Here is a 9,531-nt window from a genome sequence, read left to right on the forward strand (position 1 = left end):
GTGTTTTGTTATAAATCTTTTATTTGGTCCATATCCACTGAACATTTTGGCTTTTTTCATTATCCCACAAAAGGTAGTAACGCTTAAAAGAACACCTTTACAATTAAGTTTCTTAGAAGAGTGATCAGATACAACCAAAACTGCTGATTTGTCTCAAACTGAAATGACTATGCACTGGAGATGGGGTGGGGAGTATCTGCACCCCATGGTGATGAGATACTACATCACCATGGGGTGCAGAATAAGGACCTCAATATAGCCCAGAAGCTAAATGAATACTTTACTTCATTTTTCCATAAGGATGAAAATATATATGAAGACAATGGTATGGTGTTTAATGGGAATGATGAGACCCTAATGGAAAAGACCACATCTGAGGCAGAAGCAAAACTTTGATTGATTACTGTAACAAAATCAGGAGGGCCCAAACAATCTTCATCCCAGAATATTGAAAGAACTGGCATGTGAAATAGCAACCACTGTAGCAAAGATCTTAAGTGAATCTATCAGCTCAGAGATCATTATGACCAAATAATAGTTATAATTACACACAGTGCCTGTTTGGGTTTTTATTAAAGACTCAAAAAACTGCAGGCATAGTACTTTGCCTTCAACATGCTGCAAATTCTTAAACATTGAAAGAAACAGTAACTACTAATGAATGACAGAGGTAAACAGAACATGGGACAATGTACTTTTAGCCAAAGGTCATGCCAGACACATCTAATATTCTTTTATAACAGGATAACTCACTCAGTTATGGGCAATGCAATGGACCTACTCTAACTGATTTGAAGAAAGCATTTGACACCATGCCTCACAGGAAATTATTGGCTAAAATGGTAAAGATGGGAACTCACAACACAATCATACAGTGGATAAGGGTTTGGCTAAAAGGGAGGTGGTATTGAAAGGAGAGTTTATCTGATTGGCAAGAGGTTACAAGTGGTACGTCTCAGGGATTGGTCTTGTTATCAGTCCTGTTTCATATTTTCATTAGTGCTCTTGATGCAAGAAACAGATATGTGTGCTTATGAAATCTTTGGATAAAGAGGATTAGATTATCACATGGGCCGTGTCTACATGAGACACTACATCACCATGGTGATGAGGTACAGCAGTGTAGCTCATCACTATGACGACACAGGATCAGTGGGCACTAACTGTGATGCTGCTGCTACTACACCACCAGGACTGCACAATACTGGCAGGTGCTGCACAGTCATTTAGTACTTGCTAAATAAGTACTTGCTAAAATATTACAGTGAGGGGCACATGTAGACATGCGTACAGAAAATGAAAACATCTTGTGAAGTGGAGTACTAGAAAAGGTACGAGAGCTATAGTACCAACTGCAAAGTTATGCATTTAGGGACTTATGCAGGAGGCTCACCAGTGAATGATAGGGAATTTGTTATGTAACATGTGTTCAGATGACTCTAGGAAGAAAATTTTCTATAGAGGGGCCTCAGCGTTTGAGGACAATGGGAGAAAAGAGGGACCTGTCTATATTGGTTGATACTAGGATAATCATGAGATGCCAGTGTGATGTGCACAGTAGAAATTAGAATAAGGCCATCAGCAATTAGCATAATGTTAAAGGAAGGTTTCTAACCATTAGAGGAGTGAAGTCCTGGAGTTGTCTTCCAAACGAAGAAGGAGCTTGATAAGTCTAAGCACATTATAAAGTGATAGGATGGAGTTGTCCCTGGGGCAGTAAGCGGGGTGTGATATGGAGCTGTGTGTGTTTGGCATTCCCATGAGGGGGCTGAAAGGAAGCTTGGTCTCTGTGTAAGTAGCTTGCACGTGTAAGGTGTCTGGATGTCCATGGTGTCTTCTGGTCACCTGCTGGGCACAAGACGGATTTTCTCTTTCTTGGAATGTACTTTGGGTTCTGAAGCAATGGCGATTCTCCACAGTTAGCTGAGAGCGTGCCTGGGGTGCACTGGTGACCCTAATGGGACTGTGAAACCATCTTGGTGCCTGGCTGGTTAGTCTTACTCATGTGCTCAGCATCAAACTAAGCACCAGATTTGAGGTCAGGAAGGAATTTCCTTCCACATCAGGTTGGGGATTTGGGGGGGTTGTCTTCCTCTGTAGGGTGCAGCATGATTCCTAGAGCCACCTGAACACATTCATGTTAGGTCCAAGAGACTGCTCCTGCATGGAGTATTGTAATGAGGACTGTCTTTTGAAGACTTTCCCAATAGGCGTCTATCCAGGCCCACAGAGATAGCAAGTGAAGAGCCATGTCAGGAAGCCGGCCTAATCAAAGTTGGTCTAATAAAAAAGTTGTCTAATAAAGAAGTTGGTCTAATAAAAGGTATCATCTCTGAACCAAGAGCTCTAGATTTTTGCATGTCAGGAAGCCTACACTCTGCCACCTGTACTGCTCTTGTAGTGACACTGTAATGCAAAGTACATAAGCAGCATTTGAAGCAAAAACTCTCCTTCTCCCTCCTATACAACAGCCTTGAGCCACAGACATAGTTGCCCTCCCTCTTGCTTGTTCTCCTCCTGTCCACAGCATGCTTTCCTAATTGGTTTCCCTGTGGCCACACTTTAACAAGAAGGTGCTCTCAGTCCTGCCTGATCTGTGGCTCAATGATTAGGCTGCTGTTCTGTGATGCAGGAGATCAGAGCTCAAACTCTCTTAGAGGGAGGTGAATCTAGGGTGGGTCTCTCAGGTTTTCCCTGTCCCTTAAATATTGGGCTAAAGGTGCCACCCTCCCCAACTCAGTTTGGTGTCCAGTATTCCCTAGTTCAGTGGCTCTCAAACTTTTTGGACTTGAGGGACCCCCTCACTGGACTCGAGGCACCTCTCCACAGCTTCTGTGAACTATGTGGCATCTCATCTCAAAAAATCATCTCTATATTGCAGTGTTTACCTCCTTGCAGAGGGGCCTGGCTGTGAAAGTCAGGAATTGTCCAGGCAGAGACCTGCATTTATCTGCTTAGTTTATCCATCTCCTAACACCTTGCTCATTTCCTCACAGCTCACTGACACCATTCAGAAGATCTGGTGGCTGGCCCCAAGTGCTCTGGCATCCTGGCTGAGAATCACTGCCCTAGCTAGTTGTGATTTTTGGCTGTTTACAATTAAAGGGCTTTATGAAGCACTTCTGTGCATCCATGGCAAAAAAGAGAGAGGGGGAGAGACTCAAAACAGAGCATAAAGGGACTTAAATGTCTCTGGAGCAGTCATGAATTGTTTTTTTTTAAATGTTTGGTAGAAACAGCCTTAGTGTCGAAGACTTGGGTGCGTAACACATTTAAGTGTTACGCACAATTCAAGCTATTACTGGGGAGGGGGAAATATAATGCTGGGTGACTTAGAAACCTAAAAACTCTGTGCGGGATCTACAGTGAGATAGATAAAATTCTGCCCTGAAGGGCTGAAGAGCTGTTTGGGAGCCTTTTGAACAAATGGTAACCCAATCCTAGGCTCCCCAGTATTCAAACAATAAGAGCCAAATGCAAATCTATCTCTAAGGTGCTCTCTTCCCCAGCTTTTAGTGTCTAAATCACTACGTATAACCCTAATCTGCTCTGTCCTACAGCTCCCAACCCCCTTGCATACTTGCCTACAGACCTTGTTGCCATGCTGGCTTTCTGAGCATGCTCTAAAAGGCTCTATCAGGACAGAAAAAAAAAGAACATAAAGCTTTCCTGAATTGGCAAAGTGTGCCTGTTGTCAGAGCAGGGAACGTACAAATCTATGAGCTGTGGTGCCAGATGCCCAGTGAAAGTCATCCATCTCCTTAGATGGATTTGGATCACACTCCAAGGAAAGATGTATAGTTTTTCCTGCTAAGCAGCTTACCCCCCTGAAACCTTTGAGAACGTTAGCTTTGAAATCAATTGGGCAATGATTTCATCCATTCTCCCTCCACCTTGTATGCACTATATGTGCTTCATTTCCATTGCCAGTTGCTTACTGCCTTCCCCTCATCTCTTTGGCTTCTGAGTTAGCATTTGTCTTGGCTGCAGGGGGGTCCCTGTTCCCAGTTACCTTAGCACTGTTCTCTTTGATTTGTTTAAACTTGAAATTCATCTATGCCTCTTCAAGCTGGTCAGGAGGAAACACGATCTTGGACCTGATATCACTTGTGAGTTCTTGAAGTAAAACATCAAAAATCTGCTTTTTGGAGCACAACGACCCATTTGGTACATCCAGGGGCTAATTTAGGTATTTAAATATGGGTTTTAGTACTCGACTTCATAGACAGACATTTTTTTAAATTAGGGACCAGCACTGAAATCCTAATGCCAATGATTTTGCCATTCATTTTAAGTCAATATTCCTTAAGTACTCTGTTTAAAACATAGTTTGTGGTTGGGGTACACCTGGCTCTGTGCCATTCTGTGCAATGGCTACAAGTGACTTTAACCCTATATGCTTCAGTTTCCCTTCTGTAATACACGTGTAAGATGTCTACGAGCCAGGGCGGTGCGTGGGGGGGAGGGTGTTTTGAGACGGAGGCCTGAGCTCTAGCCTGCTGACATCAACAAGAGTCTTTGGAGCGGGTCCTAACTCATTTAGAAGCACATTCGGATAACTGGATGGAAGATGCTAGTGAAATGCCAAGTTCCACTGTTAGCATTATTATTGCCCATCAACACCGAGAACAGAACATTCCTAACCCTGCAGATTACCACCGATAAATGAAACACAGTGCCTCGACCTAGACAAAAACAAAAGGAGTGGAAAAGATCCCTTCAGTTTGGTAATCCTTTATTTTTTTTTTAGTTGATCCTCCCATAGTAATGTACTGAAATGCGTAACAGTTACATTGTACAAAGCATTTAAAGAAAGTACCTCAACTTGCCAATTATTTTAAAATGAGATTATAAACAAAAGGAAAAGAAATCTGGTCCCTTGCTAAAGGGCAAAGAAAATCCCCAAAACAAAACAAAAAAAAAAACCTGAATACAGTCTGTTATTTATTTATTTTTTTAACATAAGTTTGGAACACTTCATCTTACAAATAGGATTAACATGAACATAACATCACACAAGCTCGCAGACAACCAGCTTAAAATATTGGGTACAGCTTTAATCAGAAGAATCATGCTTTCATGAAGAAATTATAACTGTTTATACAATTGAATCAATTTAATGTATTACAAAAAAACTAAGTCACCTCTATTAGTTATTTAGTTTCATTAAAAGGAAAAAAATAAAATAAAAGAGGAATGTAAGGAAATTTCAAACACTGTTTTGCACTCCCATATACACAGATCAGTTCATCTCACTTGTTTTGAAGTACACGGGTGCCTACATCATGAAGAAGTAGTGGGGGACTAGAGCAGTGCTGTTTATTATAGGAACAGTGCTATTTTAATCAACAAACAATTGTTTGCCAACAAATAAATACATGGTACACACAACACAAAGAAGAAATCGGGGGGGGAAGAAAACAACACAAAATTGCGACATGATTGTCTAAAATTAAAAATGTCATTACAATGATTTGGCAAACATTGAACTAGTGGTACTGTAGATGAACATGTTCTCTGACAGAAATATCTGAATGGCAAGCTTTTGGAGTGGTGAACATTCATAGTTTACAATATACACAAACCTCTTATTTACTGTTTCTCTTAGTTCTTTTTTTTCTATCTTTTTTCTTCTTTTTTTCTTTTTTTCCCTTTTTACAATGCACTTAAGAAGGCAAAAGGAATTACGGAGAGGACAAAATATTCCCTGTTATCAGTTTCTACATTAAGGATGGATAGTGTGCATTTGACAGAACTACTTTCTTTCTTCAAAGGGTTAAAATGCATAAAGCTTTAATGAAGAGGATTTGTACATAAAAGCAACTGTTCCCAATCCTGTGTCAAACTATCTTATACAAAAAGAAAAACGATTCAGTTTCTACTTTAAAGGAGTGCCCATGTGTGTATCAATGCAGTCTTAACCCTTTTGCCCCCACCCCCTGAACCGGGTGAATTGGAAGACACTTTTTCCCGGCCCTGGTTTACATAATCCATTGAAACCTTTTTGTTTAAGTCGCATTGATCCTCCAGAAGTCAGCAGCTGCCTTTGCTGTGCAAAACAAAATATCGAGAATAAATAGTTTCTTTCTTTTTAAAATTATTCAGTTTAAGGTCATCAGACTTTAAATGAGTGACCCTACAGATTTATAAGGCATTCTGCTCAGCAGTCTTTTAAATAGTCATATATGAAAGAGCCATGCTACTGTTTTGGACTTGGTCCCATTCTTGGTTAGCTTTCACAATGTCATACGTGACTAATGGATTGGATGGCGCTGGCTTCTGCGGCAGCTCTTGCCATACTGTGCCACACGTTGGGAGAATTATGGGATGCAGAATGGATGGAGTCCTTGTCAGAGAGAGAGAGCATCATAGCGTATGCCTGAATGAAGACAAGAGAGAGAAAGGGTGGTAAACACTCTTCAGAAGCCACCGACTTGAAATCAAACAAAGGCCCCCATAGGCAGCCAGGCTTCTATCCAGGCCCTAGATGGTGTCTTGTATTCAATTTATTTATGCAACATCTATTAGGTAAGGTCTCCTCCAACATGTCCTCGGACCTTTTTCACCCGCTAACAGAAATAATTCTTTGCATTTTTCCTCTAAGGCTCACACAGCTTTAAATGTATTCAAAATTAATCTAACCAATCACATCACCTTTTCCTTCAGAGTCTATGCACAAGAGTTAGTTGCATCAATTCTCAAGTGCTATATAAGCAACAAAAATTATTATTCTACTTACCTGGTGCTACGAATATATATTTTCTGAATAAATGTATATTTACTGAATATTACAGCATATTATACTTTATTTGAACCTTTCATTGCTTTCAGTCTGTTATGAAGGCATACATACTGCATAATTACCTGGGCAATTTGAAAATGGGAATGTAGTTATACACCCTTTTTATTATATCCAAATCTTAAAAGCTGGGACTGATATGTCAGCCCACCCAAGTACTGCTGCTTGGTGTTGTGGACTTAGTAAGCAAAGCCATTAGGAGATGATGCTACCTTAGCCAACAAAACAGAAGAGAAAGAGAAATAATCCTCTTGAGCGATGCTAAGCTGTGATAATACATTTGGCCAAGTTCTGTTCTCGGGGTCTTAAAGCCCATGTTAGCATTAATAAGCTCACGTTGGTTTATGTAAAAGCAGCATATCTGTGATGCAATTTCTGCATATAGTATGCAGGTGCACACTACACAGTAATCGTTCTAATTTAGATCTTTAGATATCATGGATATCTCTAGACATCATCTAGATATCATGGGAACCTCAGGTGTTATATATAAAGGAGCATTGTCCGCCAAAGTCAATGGAGCATCACAGAAATTCAACACCTGAAGATCTGGTCCCAGATATCCCAGAGAACATGGTGTGGGGAGACAGAATGTGCCGAGCTCGCTCCTGTTTGGGAGCACAACCTGGGATGCTACCTGGGACTTCGATTTCCTGTACAGTGGTTGCTTTAGGTCCTCTGGCAGGTGGGGAGTATTAAAGGCTGCCAGTTCAGTTTCATTGTACTGGTTTTCTTCCATTTTCCTCATTTTGAGGCTATCTGTGAAGTGCCTTATGTGGTCCAAAGCTGATAGTCCAGTCTTATTATACTCATCGTCTTTATACCTACAAAACACAACAGAGATTATAAACATGTATATAACATTTCCAGTAAAAGCCCTCTTCCTTTCCCAAATGTAAACCTACTGAAAGACAATTCTCATTCACCTAAATCTACCATAAACTCATTTCACCAAAACTCATGAAAGCTGCAGTACCTGTCCAGCAGAAAGGACAGCAGAGAGCATTTCATAGGCCTGTATACCATTTCTACCTTTCCTCAGCTAATGTGGACAAGTCAGTTTAACCAGGATCTTCAAATATGTCAGTACCTAACTTCCACTCAAATCAATCAAGGGTCTAGACCTTTACCCCTGTGTTCCCAACCATCCCCTGTTTTGTCTACTTAGACTGTAAGATCGTTGGGGCAAAACTTTCTCTTACTCTTTGTTTGTATGGCACCTAACTCCTTGGAGCCCTGATTTCTACTGAACCTCTAAACAGTACTTCAATGTAAACCCTAACGTTCATGTGAAAATCTCTTACGCTATAAAATAATAATATAGAAATAATTCCTTCTTATATAGAAATGTCAGTCATTTTTGTTCAAGCTGTGTTTCATGGGCTCAGTTCTGGATGGTGCTAACAACAGATGCATGCAGGAGAGTCTGCAGTTATAGTACTGCAATACAGAAATCCATTGCCTCTATTCTAGTCCATCTGTAGCATGTGAGCAGTAGGAGCCAGGAACACAGGTATATTCCATGTATTTATATCTATGTGTACCCTGATGTGATAGTGTCTGTTACTCATAATGTCCAGTGCAAATTATGTCTGCTCATAAATGGAACAGAGTCCATGAAGTAGCTGAGGACAGGGTTTGTGTCAGCCAAAATATTGTGAGCAGAGGGTTAGCTTAGAGGAGTTTTCCTGTGGCCTCTCAGGGTTTTGGCATTGAAATTCTTGCCCAGTTTTTTGTTTTTGTCTTACATAGTTGATTGTACCATTTAAAATACTAGGAAGGAACCGACCTGCCAGGGGAAGTCTTGCAATTCATATCCAAAGTACTTGTTTCCTCATAGTCATCCTCAGGGGTTCCTTCATGTATGGTACTTGAAGCAGGTTCTTTGCCTGCCTTCGCTGCAATATCACTTTCTTCATCCTCTTCATCCATCATTACTTCATCTTCTGCCTCTTCATCATCCAACAAGTCAGAGTTCTGACTTGCCCCCATGGCTTTCTCATCCTTAAAGTGGCTGCCATTCATTCTAAAAAAAAAATCAAAATCAGTGGGTCAATCAATCACCGGCCTTTTGAAATAAAAAAACCAAGAAAATCATGGAAGACTGATGCAAAAAAGAATTAAAACATGTGCTTTCCCCCTGCCAGTGGAGTACTGTCATTTTTAGTGCTTTGTACTGTTTAGATTCAAATATAAACTCCATATTTGTGAAGAAACCTTCTTAAAAATCAATGGGAAGATGTGGCCCAAGTAATAAAGGATTCCACCCCAACCCTTAAAAGGCTACATCAGGGCCTACTCTGACACTTATGAGGCATATTCTTCCAAACTTTTCACTGACTTAATTCCTTTTGCTTGTACTCCTACACCTAGCCTAGGCATAGTAACCCAATGACTTTGAACAGGTGCTCTTAGGACTGAAGACCCTTGAAAACCAGGCCCAGTTTTTTTTTAAACTGTGCCTGATACTGTGTTCACAATTTTGCATCCTAAAGTAGATGCACATACAATTCCTTGTGCAAGTCCTTTTGTGTCAAGTCATCTACCATCCATTGAGAAACAGCACTATCTGTCTACACCACAAACATCCAAATGGGTGCATCTGTGGGTGCAAATAACCATGATTTCAGGTTTGTGCCCACAGTTGTTGGGGGCTGAATTGAAAGGGCAGCGGTGATATCAAACAAGGCCCCTTAATTCTCCATATTTGATGCAATGTTTTAAGCTAGGCA

The 9,531-nt window shown here is 40.6% G+C and overlaps 1 protein-coding gene across 6 annotated transcripts in view; it reads right to left on the reverse strand.

Moving 5' to 3' along the window:
* Positions 1–4,718: 4,718 nt before the first annotated feature.
* Positions 4,719–9,531, reverse strand: part of MECOM (MDS1 and EVI1 complex locus) — a 586,635-nt gene continuing 581,822 nt past the window's right edge. For all 6 annotated transcript variants that reach the window (XM_019503260.1, XM_019503258.1, XM_019503259.1 and 3 more), the window contains 3 exons: positions 8,589–8,825; positions 7,437–7,623; positions 4,719–6,379 (listed from right to left, as the gene is read on the reverse strand). In XM_019503260.1, coding sequence (XP_019358805.1) covers positions 6,245–6,379; positions 7,437–7,623; positions 8,589–8,825 — 559 coding nt within the window. In that variant the 3' untranslated portion in view covers positions 4,719–6,244. The remainder of the gene's footprint in view (positions 6,380–7,436; positions 7,624–8,588; positions 8,826–9,531) is intronic.

This window comes from Gavialis gangeticus, unplaced genomic scaffold (genome assembly GCF_001723915.1).
Source record: "Gavialis gangeticus isolate Ggan-Ray unplaced genomic scaffold, GavGan_comp1, whole genome shotgun sequence".
Taxonomy (NCBI): Eukaryota; Metazoa; Chordata; order Crocodylia; family Gavialidae; genus Gavialis; species Gavialis gangeticus.